At 42.6% G+C, this 21,800-nt stretch overlaps 1 protein-coding gene across 3 annotated transcripts in view; it reads left to right on the top strand.

Annotated features, from left to right (window-relative positions):
* The window catches only part of LOC141074918 (uncharacterized), a 43,966-nt gene extending 23,113 nt beyond the window's left edge, over nt 1-20,853 (top strand). For all 3 annotated transcript variants that reach the window (XM_073562229.1, XM_073562228.1, XM_073562227.1), the window contains one exon: nt 18,339-20,853. In XM_073562229.1, coding sequence (XP_073418330.1) covers nt 18,339-20,806 — 2,468 coding nt within the window. In that variant the 3' untranslated portion in view covers nt 20,807-20,853. The remainder of the gene's footprint in view (nt 1-18,338) is intronic.
* The last annotated feature ends 947 nt before the right edge of the window (nt 20,854-21,800 follow it).

Below are 21,800 nucleotides of genomic sequence, written 5' to 3'. Positions count from 1 at the left end.
TCTCTAGTATTAGCTATCCCTCGCTTTGTGTCATCAGCAAATTTAATCAGTTTACCCTCAATTCCTTCATCTAAATCGTTGATAAAGATGTTGAACAATACAGGGCCCAGGACAGAGCCCTGTGGTACCCCACTTGAGACATTCTTCCAACTGGATGTGCAGCCATTTACGACCACTCTTTGGGTCCGATCACTAAGCCAGTTATGAATCCACCTAACAGTTGCCTTGTCCATTCCATACTTAATCATTTTTTCAATAAGGATTGTATGAGAGACTTTGTCAAATGCTTTGCTGAAGTCAAGATATACTATATCTACAGCATTTCCTTGATCCACCCAATCAGTGATACCGTCATAGAAGGAAATTAAGTTAGTCTGACATGACTTATTAGTTACAAACCCATGCTGACTCTGTTTAATCACTTAATTCTTATCCAGGTATTGACATACATGTTGTTTAATAATTTGTTCAAAGATCTTTCCTGGTATAGAAGTCAGACTCACCGGCCTATAGTTACCTGGGTCCACCTTCTTCCCCTTTTTGAAGATAGGAACAACATTTGCTCTTCTCCAGTCTTCTGGCACTTCTCCTGTTCTCCAAGAATTTTCAAAGATTATAGAGAGGGGTTCAAAAATTTCTTCTGCTATCTCCTTCAGTACTCTGGGGTGTAATTCATCTGGACCTGGAGACTTGAATTCATTTAGGCTAGCTAAGTGTTTCCTCACTATCTTTCTGTTTATAGATATCCTGGATTCTTCTATTCCCTTAATAGGACAGTGAATAACAGTTGATGTTACATTTCCTTTCTGAGAGAAAACAGATGCAAAATAGGAATTTAAAAGTTCAGCCTTCTCAACTTCCTGTCTTACCATTTCATCATTTTCATCCTGTAAAAATCCTATAGCATCTTTGACTTTTCTTTTACTTTTGACATATCCCCAAAATCCTTTATTATTGCTTTTGACATCTCTTGCAAGCCTCAATTCATTTTCAGCTTTAGATAATCTGATTTGTGCCCTGCAGGTTCTGCAGACAGCATTATATTCTTCTTTAGATATGCCTCCCTCTTTCCATTTTATAAACATTTTTTTCTTCCTTTTTAGCATGTGCTTAAGTTCTGTGTTCATCCATCCTGGTTTCCTTAACTGCTTCCTATTCTTCCCTCTTTTCGGAATTGTTAACAACTGTGCTTTGAGAATTTCATTTTTCAAGATTTCCCATCCTTCCTGGACATTTTTGTCTTTAAGGATATCCAGCCATTGGATCCCTCCAATTCTCTTTCTGAATCCCTTAAAATCTGCCTTTCTGAAATCTAACCTTGACGTCTGAGTCTTCACAGGTCTTCCGCCTCTAGTTATCCAAAATTCTAAAATAGCATGGTCGCTACCTCCTAGGGTCCCAGCCACTTTTACCTCCTCAACCATTTCCTCCCTGTTTATAAGGATTAGATCCAAGGTAGCAGTTCCCCTTGTTTTCTCCCTTACCTTTTGGAAGATAAAGTTGTCAGCAAGAGAGGATAAGAATTTCCTTGATCTGTTAGTTTTGCCTGAGAGAGATTCCCAACAAATGTCTGGATAGTTGAAATCTCCCATGACAACTATGTCATATTTTTTTGAGAACTTGGCCATTTGATGCATGATCATGAATAAATTTCCATTTAAATGGCAAGGAGAGTGACTGAAATACCTAGGGGTCGTGGTCCCTTCTGATCCTAATAAATTGTTCGAGCTTAACTATCAAGCTTTATTAAGCAGAACATACAGAGACCTAGCGAATTATAGTAAATTTAAACTGACCTGGTTTGGAAGGATGAACCCCGTGTCTTATACATATTCCAAACTATACCGATTTCCCCCCTCATAGTTTCTTCTGTAAATTACAATCCGCTTTAACCAAATTCATATGGGGTAAACTCAGCACTCGCATAAGCATACAGACCCTTTCTTGACCTAAATCTATAGGTGGTGCTGGTCTTCCCAATTTTAAGAGGTACTTCCAGGCTACTGCATTAGGCTACATTCAGACTTGCGCCGACGTGCGCCAAACGCACCGTGTTGCATTTTTTGTGTGCTTGGCGCAGCGCAAAAAGGGCACATGCGCCGGCAAATACATGCCAGCGCACGGCCAGTGTACCCAACGCTAAATATAGGATATGCTGATAGCATGCAGTGTCATGCGCCCATAGGAGGAGCTGATCGGAGGAGGTGCGGCCGGGGACGGAGCTTAGCGGCGGCCCTGCGCCTCCTAACGCAAGTCTGAAAGTAGCCTTACTTAGGATTCTAGACTGGCACTTTCGGGCTGATGCTAAACAATGGGTGGGGATGGAACAGGAGGGTTTAGATGTCCCTTTAAGACATCTGCCGTGGTGTTCTGGGGAGTCATTGACTGTTGTCAACTGTAATTTAACTAGATACACACTTAAAATATGGCACACTCTGAGAAAGAAGGGGTTCCCAGGTAGGAATATTAGCCCTCTTACATCATTGTTTTTCACTCCATCCTTTCTCCCTGGATACTTGCGCGGATCTTTTCTCGGTCGGAGGGCAGTGGAGGATTCCCGATTGTTTCAGGTGCTAGAAAACGAGGAGTTGCCTTCTTTTGTCTCTACACAGGCTCAGTTTCCAAATGAGAAAATTAGGTGGTTTGAATACTTGTAATTACAATCCTTCCTAGGGACACATAATTTTGATAAAATTTCGATCTCAAACTTCACCTTTTTTGAGAAATTGTTCTTAGAAGAAAATCAGCCGCCACATGCTATATCTGTGATTTATGGGGGATGGAGCAGAGAGGGTGAAGCGGAGAAGTTAACATTTCAGCAGGCATGGGAGAGAGACTTGGGGTTGGGATTGTCTCCTGAGGAATGGGAAAGGGGTTTTCTCTTCACTCATAAAGTTGCTGGCGCTGGGATTGCGCAAGAGAAGAAATCTAAAATACTTATGAGATGGTATCAATACCCTTCTAGACTACATGCAGTATATCCAGCAGTTTCAGGGGTTTGTCGGAGATACGAGAGGGAGGTGGGCGCTATGATTCACATTTGGTGGGAATGCTCTAAGATCAAGCCATTCTGGGAGAAGGTTTTCAACAATTATCAATGAATCACGGGAAACCGTGTAGCAAATAGCTCTTCTGTCAATTTTACCTTCTTCAATAAGGACTCAGAAGAGAGATATTCTTCGGTTTTGTCTAACAGTAGCACGAATGGTAATCCCGCAGTTTTGGAAACTTACAAACCCCCCTGACATATTAGACTGTTATAAGGAAATGGTCAATCTGTGTAGAATGGAGGAGCTGTCTGCAGATGGCAATGGAACAAACGACAAATTTAGAAGGATTTGGAGTGGATGGATTTTGTTTCAGGACTCACTGGATTTCCATAATTTGTTCTGCTGAATGTTTCACTTACATAGGAATTTGCACATTAATCTAATATATAAAGCTCAAGTGTGTATGTATGTGTGTGTATGTATGTGTGTGTGTGTGTGTGTGTGTGTGTATGTATGTATGTCCGGGATTGGCATCCTCACCGTCGCAGCTACAGCCACAAAATTTGTCACAGTCACACGTCTGGACCCCGAGAGTGTCCTAGGCTATGTTGTGAGGTGAAATTTTAACCCCGCGCGTTCCAATTCACCAAACAATTTTGCCCCTATCTACATAATGGGGAAAAAGTGTGTATCAAGCCCCGCCCCTCATTATGATGTCATAATGGTTGCCATGGCGATGCTGATGTCATCATAGGTTGCAAGCCCCGCCGCTCATTATGATGTCCTAATGGTTGACTATGGGATGAAGGATGTATGATGGGTATATGGGCACGGGACTATGAGATCAAGGATGTGTGATGGGTATATGGGGACTCGACTATGGGATGAAGGATGTATGATGGGTATATGGGCATTGGGACTATGAGATGAAAGATGTGTGATGGGTATATGGGCACGGGACTATGGGATGGAGGATGTGTGATGGGTATATGGGCATTGGGAATATGAGAAGAAAGATGTGTGATGGGTATATGGGCACGGGACTATGGGATGGAGGATGTGTGATGGGTATATGGGCACGGGACTATGGGATGGAGGATGTGTGATGGGTATATGGGCACGGGACTATGGGATGGAGGATGTGTGATGGGTATATGGGCACGGGACTATGGGATGGAGGATAATTATAATTTGCTATAACTAACCACAGTTAGTTACTATGTCCGGGCAGCGCTGGGTTCGTCAGCTAGTGTGTGTGTATGTATGTATGTATATATATAATATAATGATTTTAAGCACCTCTTTATCCATAACCCCTTTTGTTTTCCCCTCTTCCCTTGTCTTTCTTTCCCTCTTTTTTTGTCCTATGTCTTTCCTCTGCATAATATAGAGGATACTTCCTCTCTTGAATACCTTGTTGGTATTTGACATATGGTTACTGTTATTGTCTGCCATGTTATGTTTGACTTGCTGACAGAAGGTTGTATTCTCATTTTTGAATACTAGATACTTTCTATGATTCTATATATTATCAGTTTTCATATAATATATTCTTTGTTTGTAAAATGTTTAATAAAATAGATTGAACATAAAAAAAGTCAAAACGCCAGAATTACGTTTTTTTGGTCGCCGCGACATTGCATTAAAATGCAATAACGGGCGATCAAAAGATCGTATCTGCACCAAAATGGTATCATTAAAAACGTCAGCTCGAATGGCAGAGGGCACGATTTTTCATATTTTCTGGCAATGTGACGTATTGCAATAATTTTGGACGGGGGTGTGAGAAATTATTTGTCGGGTTACGGGCTGTTCCGAAAAGCTGACTCCGGCTCTGATACTACTCCAACATAATGAAATCCCTCTCCGGATCTATAAATCCTCTTTGTTGAAATTTTTGATCATGGCTGGCTGCGAGGGCTTGCATCCCGGAAAGAAGGAAGAGTCCCGCTCCTCCAACCATAACTCAGTGGATCGCAAAAGTCAATGAAATTATGTATATGGAGGACCTCACCTCATGCATACATGAATCATACCCAAAGTTTTGGGCTACTTGGCTTGGATGGATGGATTTTTGAAGCTCTAGTGAGGATTGTGATCTAATGCTGGAGGCAAACCCCCCTGAGGTTAACTGAAAACATCAGGCTGAGTGGTGGACTTGGTCGGGTGGGTACTCCTTCCCTTACCCCCTCATTTTTTTCTTCCCTCCCCCCCTTTTTTTTTTTTTTTTTGCCTCTTGGCTCCATTACTTATTTCCCCCCACTCTCTTTTGTCACTTCAACTGCTCTCCTTCTTCTTCCTCTGTTCTGTCTTTTCCTTCCTATACTGTTTGTTAAAAAATGAAAGACCCTCCGAATTGGGTCATTGACCTCTATTACCGGGTCCCCGGATGTTAAGGACTCGTGGACGATTGTCGTGGTCAGGAGTTAAGCTGTATTGATTGGATTCGTCTACTTGTCTGGTTTCAATTATTATGTTAACCTGGATTTCATTGTAAATTTTTAAATAAAGAATTATAATAAAAAAAAGCTCGGCACGTAAAAAATAAGCCCTTGCCCCACCTGAGATCACGAAAAATGGAGACGGGTCTCGGAAAATGGCGGATTTTTTTTTTTTTTTATTAGCAAACTTTGGAATGTTTTTTTACAACTTAGATAAAAAGAACCCAGACATGTTTGGTGTCTATGAACGCGTAATGACCTGCAGAATCATAATGGCAGGTCAGTTTTAGCATTTAGTGAACCTGGCAAAAAAGCCAAACAAAAAAGTGTGGGATTGCACTTTTTTTGCAATTTCACCGCACTTAGTGATAGTAAAAGATTCAGGCATTTAGAAAGACATGGATATAGCACATGGGCATAAAAACAGCCAAGGGGCACAAGAGACATGGACTGGAGAGGTGGCACTTATATCAAATTAAAGATCACCATGGATACGTAGTAAAAACACACTACAGCACCAAGATTGCCTATGTAACTCTAGTAGTCAGACCATGTGGTCTGGTATGTCTCCCACAAAGAAAAAGGGGAATCTTGCTGACAATATAGCCCAGTACAATGACAAAATAAGCATGCTAGTAATCCGTATCCTGTAGGCCATGCAACCCAAATCTTAGAACTATTAGCATGATGGAAACATGTAGTTAAGAGTATGCATGCCAGAAAGGGTTGAAGTTCACAGCGTCCGCATGCCCACCCCTACGCGCGTTTCAGACTCTTTCATCAGGTGGCTCCCATTATATAGATGTAATTTTCATTTTCCTTACCCAGATATAGAATTTTGCATTTCTCCCTGTTAAATACCATTTTATTAGTCGCTGCCCATTGTTCAACCTTATCTAGATCCTTCTGAATCCTTTCTCTGTCTTCTCTAGTGCTAAGGTCCTGTTACATTTAGCGATGCACCAGCGATCCCACCAATGATACAACCTGTTCAGGATCGCTGGTGCATCGCTAAATGGTCGCTAGTGAGCTGCCAAACAGGCAGATCTCTCCAACGATGCAGCAGCGATAAGCGATCCGTCGGGGGTTGCTGTTACCTGTCACACCGCAGCGATTCTGACGACTTCCGCCTGTGTCGCTAGTCGGCACCAGCGGGACACCAATGACGAAAAAATGGGCCAGGCCATTCGAGCGCAATCAGCGATATCCAGTGAGGAGGCCGGTCGCAGGTACCTGTCACACAAAGCGAGATCGCTAGCGACATCGCTGTTTCGTCACAAAATCGGCGACGCTTTAGCAATAGCGCTAGCAATATCGCTATGTGAGAAAGGCCCTTTAGCTGTCCATCCTAGCTTTGCATCGTCTTCAAATTTGATTAGTTTACCTGCAGTTCCCTTATCTAGATCATTTATAAAAATGTTGAACAGCACTAGGGCCAGGACAGAGGCTTGTGGTACCCCACTTGAAACACTCTTCCAATTGGATGTGCAACCATTTATTACCACTCTTTGAGTACGCTCACTGAGTCAGTTATAAATTCATCTAACCGTAGCCTTGTCAATACCATACTTGGTCATTTTTCAATAAGGATAGTATGAGATACTTTATCAAATACTTTGCTGAAGTCGAGATATACTATATGTACCGCATTTCCCTCATCCACCCAGTCAGTGATTCATCATAGACGGAAATTAAATTAGTCTGGCATGACTTATTTGCTACAAACTGATGCTGGTTTTGGTTAGTTACTGTATTCTTATCCAAGTACTTACAGTGGGGAAAAAAAGTATTTACTCAGCCACCAATTGTGCAAGTTCTCCCACTTAAAAAGATGAGAGGCCTGTAATTGACATCATGGGTAGACCACAACTATGAGAGACAAAATGAGAAAACAAATCCAGGAAATCACCTTGTCTGATTTGGCACGATTTATTTTGCAAATTATGGTGGAAAATAAGTATTTGGTCATTAACAAAAGTTCATCTCAATATTTTGTTATATATCCTTTGTTGGCAATGACAGAGGTCAAACGTTTTCTGCAAGTCTTCAGAAGGTTGGCTGTTATGAATGGGTCACCGAGGAGAAAAAAGCAAAACAAGCTAAGTCACAGAAAACCAGAGAGGTTGGTAACTATGCAGATTGCAGATCCCTGATCTTACCACACAACTAGCAGTAGCCGTGTAGCGTGCCTATGATGTTCCTAGATGCCTCGTCACGCCCGGAGAACTAAATAAGCCTAAAGCAAGAAAAGGGAAAACTAACTGCCCCAGAGCAGACCCCAAAGAAATAGCCCCCACACATGTATTGACGGTGAAACAAGATGAAGGCACAAACACAGGCAGGAAAATAGGCTGAGCAAATGATGGGGCCCAAACTAACTAGACAGGAAAGGAAAGAAAAGACACTGTCTGCAACCTGCAAAAAACCCTACAAAAATCATGTCCAACACTTCTGATAGCAAAATGAACCCTGAAGTCACTAGACTTCTCCCCTATATCTGCACTCTGAAATATTCTGAGACAGAGCAAAAAGAGACCGAACTAGTAAGGGACTAAAAGCCAATTGGCAAAATACTGATAAATAAGAGTGGAAATTCAGCACAGCCCCCAGCAGGGGCTGGCTGACCACACCAAAAAACTGAATAGACCAACAAAATCAAGTGTGAACATAAGTAGAAAAACTTAGCTTTAGATGACTGGAACAGGGCTGAAAACCAAGAGCTGACAAGCCAAAAGGAATCACCAGCAACTGAATAGGGTGTCGGCTGTCTTAAATCCAATCTGAGACTCCTGAGATCCAGTCGTCATCCTCATTCTCAGGTGGCAGATCTCCACCGATCAAATCAGCCTCTCTACCTCCTGTTACCACCAGAGGGAGTCTGGAAGGAGAACTCACAACTAGTGAACCAGAGAATGAACTCACAACAGTACCCCCCCCCCCTTGAGGAGGGGTCACCGAACCCTCATCCAGGCCGATCAGGATGGGCCCGGTGAAAAGCACGAACCAATCTATCGGCATGAATGTCAGAGGCAGAGACCCAAGAATTATCCTCCTGACCATAACCCTTCCATTTGACCAAATACTGGCTTCTCCGTCTAACCAAACGAGAATCCAATATTTTCTCTACCTCATATTCCACATTGCCTTCAACCAACACAGGGTCAGGAGGTGCTGCCATAGGAACCACTGGCTCAACAAACCTCTTCAACAGAGATTTGTGAAATACGTTATGGATCTTGAACGTAACTGGAAGAGCCAATCAAAACGATACAGGATTAAGAATTTCCAAAATCTTATAAGGACCAATAAATCTTGGCTTAAATTTAGGAGATGCAACCTTCATAGGAATATTCTTAGACTACAACCAAACCATATCACCCACTTTAAACCGGGGACCAATGGTCCTATGCCAATTGGAAAATCGCTGGGCCTTTTCCTGAGAGAGTGACAACTTATCCACCACTTGGTCGCATATCTGCTGCATTCTCTTAACCACAGCGTCCACACCTGGGCAGGACGAAGATTCCACTTGCCCTGAAGAGAATCGAGGATGAAACCCAAAATTACAGAAAAAGGGTGACATCAAAGTGGCAGAACTAGCTCTATTGTTCAGTGCGAATTCGTCCAAGGGCAAAAATGAGACCCAATCATCCTGATCAGCAGATATAAAACAACTTAAATAAGACTCCAAGGTCTGGTTTGTTCTCTCAGTCTGCCCATTGGTCTGGGGATGAAACGCGGAGGAGAAGGACAACCGAATTCCCAGACGGGAACAAAAGGCTTTCCAGAATCTGGAAACAAACTGGACTCCTCTGTCGGACACAATATTCTCAGGAATCCCATGTAACCGAACCACCTGTTGTAAAAACAAGGGCACCAACTCAGCGGAAGATGGCAACTTTGGGAGTGGTACAAGATGGACCATCTTTGAAAATCTATCACAAATCACCCAGATAAGTCATTCTCTGAGAGACAGGAAGATCAGAAATAAAATCCATTGCGATATGGGTCCATGGCCTCTTGGGCACCGGCAAGGGCATCAGCAACCCACTAGAACAAGTCCCACAGGACTGTACAAAATTCCTGACGTCACGAGATAAGGCAGGCCACCAAAAGGACCGACTCACCAAATCTCTGGTACCAAAAATACCTGGATGACCAGCCAATGCGGAGCAATGAATTTCAGACATCACTCTCTCCACTGGTCAGGAACATACAATTTTCCCATAGGGCAACGCTCAGGTTTATCCTCCAAAAAATTTCTCCAGGGCGCGTCTCAAATCGGGCGAAATGGCAGAGAGAACTACCCCCTCACCTAAGATGGTAGTAGGCTCGGTCACACTAAGAGAATTGGCAAAGAAACTCCTAGAAAGGGCGTCTGCCTTAACATTCTTAGTGCCCGGAAAAAAAGAGACCACAAAATTAAAACGCGTGAAAAACAAGGCCCATCTAGCCTGTCTAGGATTCAAGCGTTTGGCCGACTCCAGATAAATCAAATTCTTGTGATCGGTGAGGACCACAACTTGATGTCTAGCTCCCTCCAACCAATGTCTCCACTCCTCAAATGCCCACTTCATGGCCAACAATTCCCGATTCCCCACGTCATAGTTGCGTTCAGATGGGGAGAACTTTCGAAAAAAGAAGGCACAGGGATTCATCTTAGAAGTCACAGGGTCTTTTTGGGACAAAGCAGCTCCTGCACCAATCTCCGAAGCATCTACCTCCACCTGAAATGGAAGTGAGACATCAGGTTGCTGTAAAACTGGAGCTGAAGTAAATCTCTGCTTAAGCTCCTGAAATGCTGAGACAGCCTCAGGAGACCAATTCAGCACATCAGCGCCCTTCTTAGTCAGATCAGTCAGTGGTTTGACAATACCAGAAAAATTACCTATAAATTTAAGATAGAAATTGGCAAAACCCAAAAACTTCTGGAGGGCCTTCAAAGAAGTAGGCTGAACCCAATCATAAATGGCCTGTACCTTGGCCGGGTCCATTTCAATAGTCGACGGAGACTAGATAAATCCCAAAAATTAAATCCTCTGTACACCAAAGAGGCATTTCGATCCCTTGACAAACAGGGAATTCTCCCTCAAAATCCGGAACACGGTCCGGACGTATTCCACATGGGAATCCCAATCACTAGAAAAGATCAAAATATCATCCAGATAGATGATCAAAAACTTATCCACAAAGTCACGGAAAATATCATTCATAAAGGACTGGAAGACAAAAGGGGCATTAGTGAGCCCAAAAGGCATCACCAGGTACTTAAAATGTCCCTCCGGAGTATTAAACGCCATCTTCCATTCATCCCCGTTCTTGATGCGAATAAGATTATACGCCCCTCTGAGGTCAAGCTTAGTAAACCAGCAGGCACTCTTAACTCTGGAGAATAAATCAGACATCAGAGGTAACGGGTACTGATATTTAACAGTCATCTTGTTAAGGGAACGATAATCAATACACGGTCTTAATGAACCATCTTTCTTGGCCACAAAAAAAAACAGCACCTAAAGGTGACGAGGATGGTCTAATATGACCTTTCTCCAATGACTCCTTAATATAGGATCGCATAGCATCATGTTCGGGTACTGATAAGTTCAAAAGCCGACCCTTGGGAAATTTACACCCAGGCATCAACTCAATTGCACAGTCATGACTCCTATGAGGAGGCAAAGACGCAGACTTACTCTCACTAAATACATCAGAAAAATCAGCCAGATAATCAGGAATATCATGAGACTGAGGAGAGGTGGAGAAAACAGGAGCGTCCCTAAGAACACACTGACAACCCCAACTCACCACAGACCCAGATTTCCAATCCAAAACTGGATTATGAGTTTGCAGCCAAGGAAAACCCAGAAACTTGGTGGTCTGGGGCAACTCGCATTGTCACCTGGGTCCAAAACTGAGGTTTATTCTCTGCCAAAGGAGTAGCATCAATACCCCTCAAAGGAATCGGCGTCCGCAGAGGAGTCATGGAAAAACCACAACGTTTAGCAAAGTCCAAATCCATCAGATTCAACGCTGCTCCTGAATCCACAAAAGCCTTCATGGAAAACGTGGATAAGGAGCAGATCAGAGTAATTGCCAAAAGAAACTTGTACACTGCCCACAGCAAATGTGTGTGCAAAACGTTTCTCTCGTTTAGGGCAGACAGAAATAGTATGAGAGACATCTCCACAGAAAAAACACAGCTTATTACGTCTTCTAAACTCCTGACATTGCGCCCTAGACAAGACCCCATCACATTGCATAGGTTCAGACGTTTGTTCAAAAGGTGGCAGCGCCTCCCGTGTAGTTTTACGTTCACGTAAACGCCGATCAACTTGAATGGCTAATGACATAGAATCATCCAGACCAGAGGGAACAGGAAATCCCACCATAACATCTTTTACGGTCTCTGATAAACCCTTCCGAATGAGCTGCCAATGCACTATCATTCCATGTAGTAAGGACCACCCACTTTCTGAATTTTTGACAGTACAACTCTGCAGGATCCAGACCCTGGTCTAATGCCAACAGGGTTCTCTCAGCTTGATCAACAGCATTAGGTTCATCATACAACAACCCCAAGGCTTGAAGAAATGCATCCACATTAGTCAGAATAGGATTTTCAGGTGTCAGAGCAAAAGCCCAATCCTGGGGATCGCCGCGCAGCATGGAGATGACAATTTTAACCTGCTGCACAGAGCTCCCCGGTGAGTTAGGTTTCAAGGCCAGAAATAATTTACAATTATTCTTAAAATTCAGAAATTTAGACCGATCCCCAGAAAACAAATCAGGAGTAGGGATCTTAGGTTCAGCAGCATGTGACTGAATGAGATAGGTGGAAATTTTGCACTTCAGCAGCCAGCTGCTCCACACGATCAGACAATTGCTTAATCTCCATTAGGAAAAAGAAAAAAATCCTCCTACGGCCCCAGAGAAAAAAAGAGGGAAAAAATATAATAAAAAAAAACCACAAATTCTGACCTTTTTTTTTTTTTTAAACAACTTTTTCCTTTTCTGTTATGAATGGGTCACCGAGGAGAAAAAAGCAAAACAAGCTAAGTCACAGAAGACCAAAGAGGTTGGTAACTATGCAGATTGCAGATCCCTGATCTTACCACACAACTAGCAGTAGCCGTGGAGCGTGCCTACGATGTTCCTAGACGCCTCGTCACGGCCGGAGGACTAAATAAGCCTAAAGCAAGAAAAGGGAAAACTAACTGCCCCAGAGCAGACCCCAAAGGAACAGATAGCCCCCACACATGTATTGACGGTGAAATAAGATGAAGGCACAAACACGGGCAGGAAAATAGGCTGAGCAAATGATGGGGCCCAAACTAACTAGACAGGAAAGGAAAGAAAAGACACTCTGCAACCTGCAAAAAACCCTGCAAAAATCATGTCCAACACTTCTGATAGCAAAATGAACCCTGAAGTCACTAGACTTCTCCCACTATATCAGCACTCTGAAATATTCTGAGACAGAGCAAAAAGAGACCAAACTAGTAAGGGACAAAAAGCTAATTGGCAAATTACTGATAAATAAGAGTGGAAATTCAGCACAGCCCCCAGCAGGGGCTGGCTGACCACACCAAAAAACTGAATAGACCAACAAAATCAAGTGTGAACATTAGCAGAAAAACAGCTTTAGATGACTGGAACAGAGCTGAAAACCAAGAGCTGACAAGCCAGAAGGAATCACCAGCAATAGAATAGGGCGTCGGCTGTCTTAAATCCAATCTGAGACTCCTGAGATCCAGTCGTCATCCTCATTCTCAGGTGGCAGATCTCCACCGATCAAATCAGCCTCTCTACCTCCTGTTACCACCAGAGGGAGTCTGGAAGGAGAACTCACAACTGGTGAACCAGAGAATGAACTCACAACAGTTGGCACACATTGTTGGTGGTATGTTGACCCATTCCTCCATGCAGATCTCCTCTAGAGAAGTGATGTTTTGGGCCTATTGCTGGGCAACACAGACTTTCAACTCCCTCCAAAGATTTTCTATGGGGTTGAGATCTAGAGACTGGCTAGGCCACTCCAGGATCTACTTTTGCTTCTTATGAAGCCACTCCTTTGTTGCTCTGGCGGTGTGCTTGGTATCATTATCATGCTGAAAGACCCATCCACGTTTCATCTTCAGTGCCCTTGCAAATGGAAGGAGGTTTGAACTCAAAATCTCACAATACATGACCCCATTCATTCTTTTATGTACACGGATCAGTGTTCCTGGTCCCTTTGCAGAGAAACAGCCCCAAAGCATGATGTTGCCACCGCCATGCTTCACAGTAGGTATGGTGTTCCTTGAATGCAACTCAGCATTCTGTCTCCCCCAAACACCACGAGTTTTGTTTCTACCAAACAGATCTACTTTGGTTTTATAAGACCATATGACATTCTCCCAATACTCTTCTGGATAATCCAAATGCTTTCTAGCAAACCTCATACATGCCTGGACATGTACTGGCTTAAGCAGGGGGACACATCTGGCACTGCAAGATCTGAGTCCCTGGCGGCATAGCGTGTTACTGATGGTAGCCTTTGTTACGGTAGTCCCAGCTCTATGCAGGTCAGTCACTAGGTCCCCCCGTGTGGTTCTAGGATTTTTTCTCTCGGTTCTTGTGATCATTTTGACCCCACGGGGTGAGATCTTGCATGGAGCCCCAGATCGAGGGAGATTATCGGTTGTCTTGTATGTCTTCCATTTTCTTATTATTGCTCCCACAGATGATTTCATCACAGCCAGCTGCTTGCCTATTGCAGATTCAGTCTTCACAGCCTGGTGCAGGGCTACAATTTTGTTTCTGGTGTCCTTCGACAGCTCTTTGATCTTCACCATAGTGGAGTTTGGAGTATGACTGAGGTTGTGGACAGGTGTCTTTAATACTGATGACAAGTTCAAACAGGAGCCATTACTAAAGGTAATGAGTGGAGGACAGAGGAGCCTCTTAACGAAGAAGTTACAGGTCTGTGAGAGCCAGAAATCTTGCATGTTTTAAGGTGATCACATACTTATTTTCCACCATAATTTGAAAAATAAATCTTGCCAAATCAGACAAGGTGATTTTCTGGATTTGTTTTCTCATTTTGTCTCTCATAGTTGTGGTCTACCTATGATGTCAATTACAGGTCTCTCTCATCTTTTTAAGTGGGAAAGCTTGCACAATTGGTGGCTGACTAACTACTTTTTTTCTCCACTGTACATACATGCTGTTTAATAATTTGTTCAAATATCTTTCCTGGTCTAAGAGTAAAAAATCAAATCAAAAATGCATACACCGTGAGGGTCACAAGAAAGGCAGCGGAACATAAACTCAGCCTTGTGTGGACAGGACTCGAGTAGGGACAACTGAACTCTACGCTGGGACAATGACATGGTTGCAAGTATGTAACGACAGGTGCAGGGTGGGAGGCATCTTCGCCTGCGTTATGGACAGGGGATTGGTGTGCATGTAGACTAGAGGAAGAGGCAGTGGTGTCACCCGCAGACACCCTTTCTGGACTATGGCATTCTGCCCAAGTAGTTGGGTGCATTGCTTACATGTGCCTAAGCATACTGGTGATGGTCAGGCTGGTAGTTGCGCTGTCCATGCTGTTGCTGGTGTGGCAGATGTTGCAAATGGCCTTTTTTGAGTTAACTGGTCTCTTTAAAAAAGCGGCAGACTCGGGAACACCTAATCCTTGGCTTGGCAACTTCACCTGTGTTGGTGCTCTGGGGATCAGTTGACCACCTTGTGTCTCTGGCCACCCGACTGCCTCTTCCTGCCTGTTGTGGTGCTGCAGATCCGTCCTCCTGTGCTCTACTGTCCTCGCTTTTTCGTGTCATTTTCCCAGGTTGAGTCAGTGACTTAATCATCCACCACTTTGTCTTCCACTTCAGCACCCTGGTCCTCCTCCTGTCTTGCTGACGTAACTGTCATGGCTCCCGGGTGTAACTGCTTCGTGGAGGGCTGCGCGCCGCAGCAAGGGAGCTGAAAGCACAACGGCGGAGAACTCACCGGGTAGCAAGCACAACCTGAACCACGTGACAGAGTGTGAGGTGGCCGAGGGCGGCGCCAGGCGCTGGGGTGCAGAGGAGACAATAGACGCCGGAGAGTAGTCAGATATGCTAAGGTCAAAACCAGGATATAACGAGGTACCGGAGGGGGGAGGCAGAGGGATAGTCAAAAGGAAGCCAGAGGTCAGAAAGCCGAGAGAGTAGACAGACCGAGTCGAGCACGGAGAGCAAAACAAACAGACGTAAACAGAGCACACACACCAGGGGGTCAGGCACACAGACTAGGGAATCCTAGTCCAGAGTGTGTATAAATACCCCTCCCAGATCCAAAGGGAGGCCACAACAATTAACCCTGAGAGGGCAGAACATGGACCCTGTCCAATACCATGACAGTAACAACACCACTTATTGCCAATTATGTCTCATCATAATCCACCTCTTGTGACAGTAGCTGCATTTTTTCACACCGTCGCTTTCTTGTGACCGTGGCTGCTGAAATATTTGAGCATTACTACATGTTCCACTTGAAACGGGCGGGCGAGAGGCCAGAATCTATAAATGGAAATGTGAACAGCTCTTCGGAGTGTCCATGTGTGGGATCCCTTGTCTCTGGGCATTCGGCATAGTGTGAGGAAGGAGGATTAGGGTGAGTATTATGTGATCAACACGGCTACTGGGCCTGGACCATATGCTAGACAGGGTGGTGCTGGCAACGTGACTGGAAGCATTATCTTCTATCCATCCAGCAACCTTTTCACACTGGTCTGGTTTCAAGAGTGGTGTTCCACGCACCTCTACTAAGTGGGACCAGAAGCTAGAGCAGCATGGTGGGTGTGTTTGCTGTGTTCCCACAGCAGGCACAGTTTCTCCTTGCACACGCCTCGGCCTCTGCACTCAGCATCATCTCCACTTCCCCGTCACTGATATATCCCTGTTTAGAACACATCGCAGGCAGTATTACAATGCTAGGAAAATGTGCCCACTTCAGATGCACTTATAGTGGGTAGGAAAGTATTCAGACCCCTTTAAATTTTTCACTTTTTATTTCATTGCAGCCATTTGGTAAATTCAGAAAGTTATTTTTTTCTCATTAATGTGCTCTCTGCACCCCATCTTGACCGAAAAAAAATTAAATGTAGAATTTTTTGCAAATTTATTAAAAAAAAGAAAAAACAAAATATCACATGATCAATAAGTATTCAGCCCCTTTGCTCAGACACTCATATGTAAGTCACATGCTGTCCATTTCCTTGTGATCCTCCTTGAGATGGTTCTACTCCTTCATTGGAGTCCAGCTGTGTGTAATTACACAATTACAATTGGGCAGGTGTCCGAAAAACTACATGCAACATCTACCCCTATGAATTTTTACTAAAAATATCTTTAATATGAGACCTGTCTATTGAATACCTCAGCACCATGATGATGGTGTATAAAGAATATTGGATATTAGAGTCCCTGAAAATGTCTTCATAACGGGCTCCTTTTAATACTATATGACTTGCATATTTGAGATATACGTTCCCCTAAAGGTTATATGAGATCTCAATATACCTAATCAAGGGTAACCACACCTATCTGTCACTATATGATCAGACCACGGTGCCGCAGAAGATCTGTGATCACGTGGGCTTCGTATACAACACAAGGTTACCTAGGAAATAGCATGATCGTGTGAGCGCTCCGGAGTGACGGTACTGCGCTTCAGAAACCGGAAGTGATGTTGCCGGTTTCAGTGATGGACATAAGGAAATACATTTGTGGTTCAATCATCAACCCATGCGCTCCACAAGCCGGAAGTGAAGGACCTGGCGTCCGGAAACAGACGCTACACGCGGGGTCTTTTGAATGCATATAAGACAAGTCAATTAGGATACCTGCGCGCTATGTCTCCTAACAGATGAGAAATGTCACATATCCCCAGATGATTCTAGAGATGAAACGCGTTGAGACATTATGTGGGATAGAGTCCACCTGGCAAAGGCGCCGTGATATGCTACGGAAGTGACCCCCATTGAATAAGAGCGCGGATACAGGCATCGGTGTATGAGCGAATGACACCTCAGATGAGTGTAAGTGGCACAATAATAACTTACTATGAGGGTTAATATATGACAGATCTTTCTATACTGAAGATTTGGATCTATTTGACTCCATGAGTGGGGTGATTATTGTGAATACTGAAGAATTAATATGAGACTCATATGTTTTTCAACCGCTGTATTTCAAAAGAAGGACATGCAACATGATCTCATCCATGAGTGGATGGATGTTGGGCTTGATTGCCTATTAGAAGCACAGTCACACTACGGAGGATCTATTGGTGTATGCTATTGTGGTGGGATCCAGAACTGGTCGATATTTGGAGATCAATACCAATGTATTATTTACTATAACTAAAGCAATAATCTCCAGAGAGAGATTGATATTGACACCAAGGTGGGATACACCAAGTTATCAAAAGAATATTGGTCCTTCAATACAGAGAATTATCAAGAAAGCGGTATAGCGCAGGATGCTGGTCTGTTTGCACTATAGCACAAGCCCTTTTTAATAAGGCACTTCTTGGCACTTTAGGATTGTAAATGTTGTGAATTAAATGTTAAGTTTTAATACCAATTTGCTCCAAACAAAATTGAATCTATATTGGTATCTCGGCCCCTGCTATACATTTGTATCCCTTTAAGAACTATTTGCTGTCTAATCTCTGCCACCCCTGACTTGTGCCAATGTCACCAATCTATGTGTTATTCTCTTTACCCGTCATTGTGTTAATGTTACGGTATCTAGTTGTCTTTCTTATTACCGGTCCTTTCACTGACGAGGGTCTTCATTGTGAGCTCCATGAAATAAATGTAGAAATCCATTTTTATGTTGTTGAAAAAAGATCACATCCAATCTATCTTTCATCCTTATAGGAAATCCTTGTGAGAATAACGGTTTGTCACTAATTTGTAAAAAAGAAGATATCAGGAAGCAGTCTAATGGAGAATCCCTCATTCCCCTTCATGGAGCTCCTGGACTTCACAGCACTTCACTTTCTTATAATCCTCCTAATCATGAGGAGCCCTCTCCTGAGCAATCTCACATTGTTACCACAATTCCAGGAGACAAAGTGGATACAAGATTTCAGGGTGACAAGAAACTTGCTACAAGGTCAGATGTTTTAAGACAAAGAAAGCACAAAGGAGAGAAGCCATACTCCTGTTCAGAATGTGGGAAATTCTTTACAAAGAAATCAAAATTTGTTATACATAAGCGAAGTCACACAGGAGAGAAGCCATTTTCATGTTCAGAATGTGAGAAGTCCTTTACAAAGAAAGGGACTCTTATTGTACATCAGAAAATTCACACAGGTGAGAACCTGTATTCATGTTCAGAATGTGAGAAATGCTTTACAGATAAAGGGAGGCTCATTAAACATCAGAGAATTCACACAGGAGAGAAGCCATATTCATGTTCAGAATGTGGGAAATGCTTTACAGACAAAGGGAATCTTATTGTACATCAGAGAATTCACACAGGAGAGAAGCCGTATTCATGTTCAGAATGCGGTAAGTCTTTTATAGACAAAGGGTATCTTAATAAACATCAGAAAATTCACTCAGGAAAGAAGCCATATTCATGTTCAGAATGTGGAAAATGCTTTAAACATAAAGGGAGTCTTATTACACATCAGAAAATTCACACAGGAGAAAATCTGTATTCATGTTCGGAATGTGGGAAATCTTTTATATATAAAACAAGTCTTGCTACACATGAGAAAATTCACACAGGAGAAAATCTGTATTCATGTTCAGAATGTGGGAAATGTTTTACATGTAAATCAAATCTTGATACACATGAGAGAACTCACACTGGAGTGAAGCCGTATTCATGTTCACACTGTGAGAAATGCTTTTCAGATAAATCAAGTCTTGTGACACATGAGAGAAGTCACACAGGAGAAAATCTGTATTCATGTTCAGAATGTGGGAAACCTTTTACATGTAAATCAAGTCTTACTACACATGAGAAAATTCACACTGGAGAGAAGCAGTATTCATGTTCACTGTGTGAGAGACGTTTTATACAAAAATATAATCTTGTTTTACATATGAGAATTCACACTGGAGAGAAGCCGTATTCATGTTCAGAATGTGGGAAATCTTTTACATGTAAGTCAAGTCTTGAGAAACATGAGAGAATTCACACTGGAGAGAAGCCGTATTCATGTTCAGAATGTGGGAAATCTTTTACATGTAAGTCAAGTCTTGTGACACATGAGAGAAGTCACACAGGAGAAAATCTGTATTCATGTTCAGAATGTGGGAAGTCTTTTACATGTAAATCAAGGCTTGCTACACATGAGAGAATTCACACAGGAGGAAATGTATATTCATGTTCCGAATGTGAGAAATCTTTTACATGTAAATCAAGTCTTACTACACATGAGAAAATTCACACTGGAGAGAAGCCGTATTCATGTTCATTGTGTGAGAGACGTTTTATACAAAAATATAATCTTGTTTTACATATGAGAATTCACACTGGAGAGAAGCCGTATTCATGTTCAGAATGTGGGAAATCTTTTACATGTAAGTTAAGTCTTGTGACACATGAGAGAATTCACACTGGCGAGAAGCCGTATTCATGTTCAGAATGTGGGAAATCTTTTACATGTAAGTCAAGTCTTGTGACACATGAGAGAAGTCACGCAGGAGAAAATCTGTATTCATGTTCAGAGTGTGGGAAATCTTTTACATGTAAATCAAGGCTTGCTACACATGAGAGAATTCACACAGGAGGAAATGTATATTCATGTTCCGAATGTGGGAAATCTTTTACACGTAAAGAAAGTCTTACTACACATGAGAAAATTCACACTGGAGAGAAGCCGTATTCATGTTCACTGTGTGAGAGACATTTTATACAAAAATATAATCTTGTTTTACATATGAGAATTCACACTGGAGAGAAGCCGTATTCATGTTCAGAATGTGGGAAATCTTTTACATGTAAATCAAGTCTTGAGACACATGAGAGAATTCACACTGGAGAGAAGCCGTATTCATGTTCACACTGTGAGAAATGCTTTACAAATAAATCAAGTCTAGTGGTACATGAGAGAAGTCACACTGGAGTGAAGCCATATTCATGTTCAGAATGTGGGAAATCTTTTATATGTAAATCAAGGCTTGCTATACATGAGCGAAGTCACACTGGAGAGAAGCCGTATTCATGTTCAGAATGTGGGAAATCTTTTACACGTAAAGAAAGTCTTCCTACACATGAGAGAATTCACACGGGAGAGAAGCCGTATTCATGTCCACTGTGTGAGAGACGTTTTATACAAAAATATGATCTTGTTCGACATAAGAGAACTCATGAAAGAAAGAAACTGTAGTTATGTTCACTGTGTTTTGTAAAGTGTAATAAATGGTGGCAGGCCCAGGAGTGTCGTACATGTAATTTCAGGGTAGTTGAAGGCATTGGAACACTTTATATTTTTGCTGAATCGATTTGTTTCCAAATCACAATTTATGGGCAAATCGAATCCAAAACAAATTTGGGGGAAAAAGTTAAAATGATCTGGATGTTTAAAGAGTATGTTCCACCAGCTTGAACATGTTAAACTGCTCACATCATGGCATAGTGACTGCAGAGCTCAATAAAATGTCTTTTTTTTAGATTTTAGTTCTCTTCTACCTTTTGGAGGTATTCGTTTGTAAAGTTTAGGTGAAACTTTATAAGATGATAAGGCCACTGGGTGTTCTCAAAAAATTTTCTCTAGTGGCATGTACTTCTTCTTCTGCATGATCTTGAGCAGTCATAACCAGGCAGCAAAAACCCTGGAAAAAACAACACGCCCTACAAAATAATGACCTGACAGTATGTCCTCACTGATCTCTGCAGAACTGGGTGTGATTACAAAGTACCATGAGTAGAGCAGAGATGAGTGTGATTACTCTTCTCAGCTGGCAGTCACTGTGGGGGAGGGGGCCAAGAAGCAAACCTGAGATGTCTCATTACAAATACCTATCCAGCTCTCTTCCCACAATGCTGTGAGCCCAGCTCTATCCCCTCCCCCACACTGACTGCCTTGAGATTAAAGCTGATGAAGTTTGAGTAATCACTTAGTTTAGCTCTACTCCAAGCATTTATAATCACTCTGCAGTGAGATCTGTGAGGAGAGCAGACAGTCATTACGTGTCTCACATAGGTGAAAACCTGCTCTAAGCTGTTTTTTTACCCTGTATGTTGGTGCCTGCTTGTGATTGGTCAACAAGCTGATATCTCCACATCGGAGAGGACGACTTAATTAAAAAAAATAAATAGAAACTATGTTTTATTCAGCTGTGCAGCCATTATTACAGGATGTGGCAGTTTAGCAGGCTCAT

This window comes from Dendrobates tinctorius, unplaced genomic scaffold (genome assembly GCF_039654945.1).
Source record: "Dendrobates tinctorius isolate UK_male_01 unplaced genomic scaffold, ASM3965494v1 ptg000342l, whole genome shotgun sequence".
NCBI classification, from domain to species: Eukaryota; Metazoa; Chordata; class Amphibia; order Anura; family Dendrobatidae; genus Dendrobates; species Dendrobates tinctorius.
The sequence above is the reverse complement of the archived record's forward strand: the minus strand, read 5'-3'. Positions and strand labels throughout refer to the sequence as shown.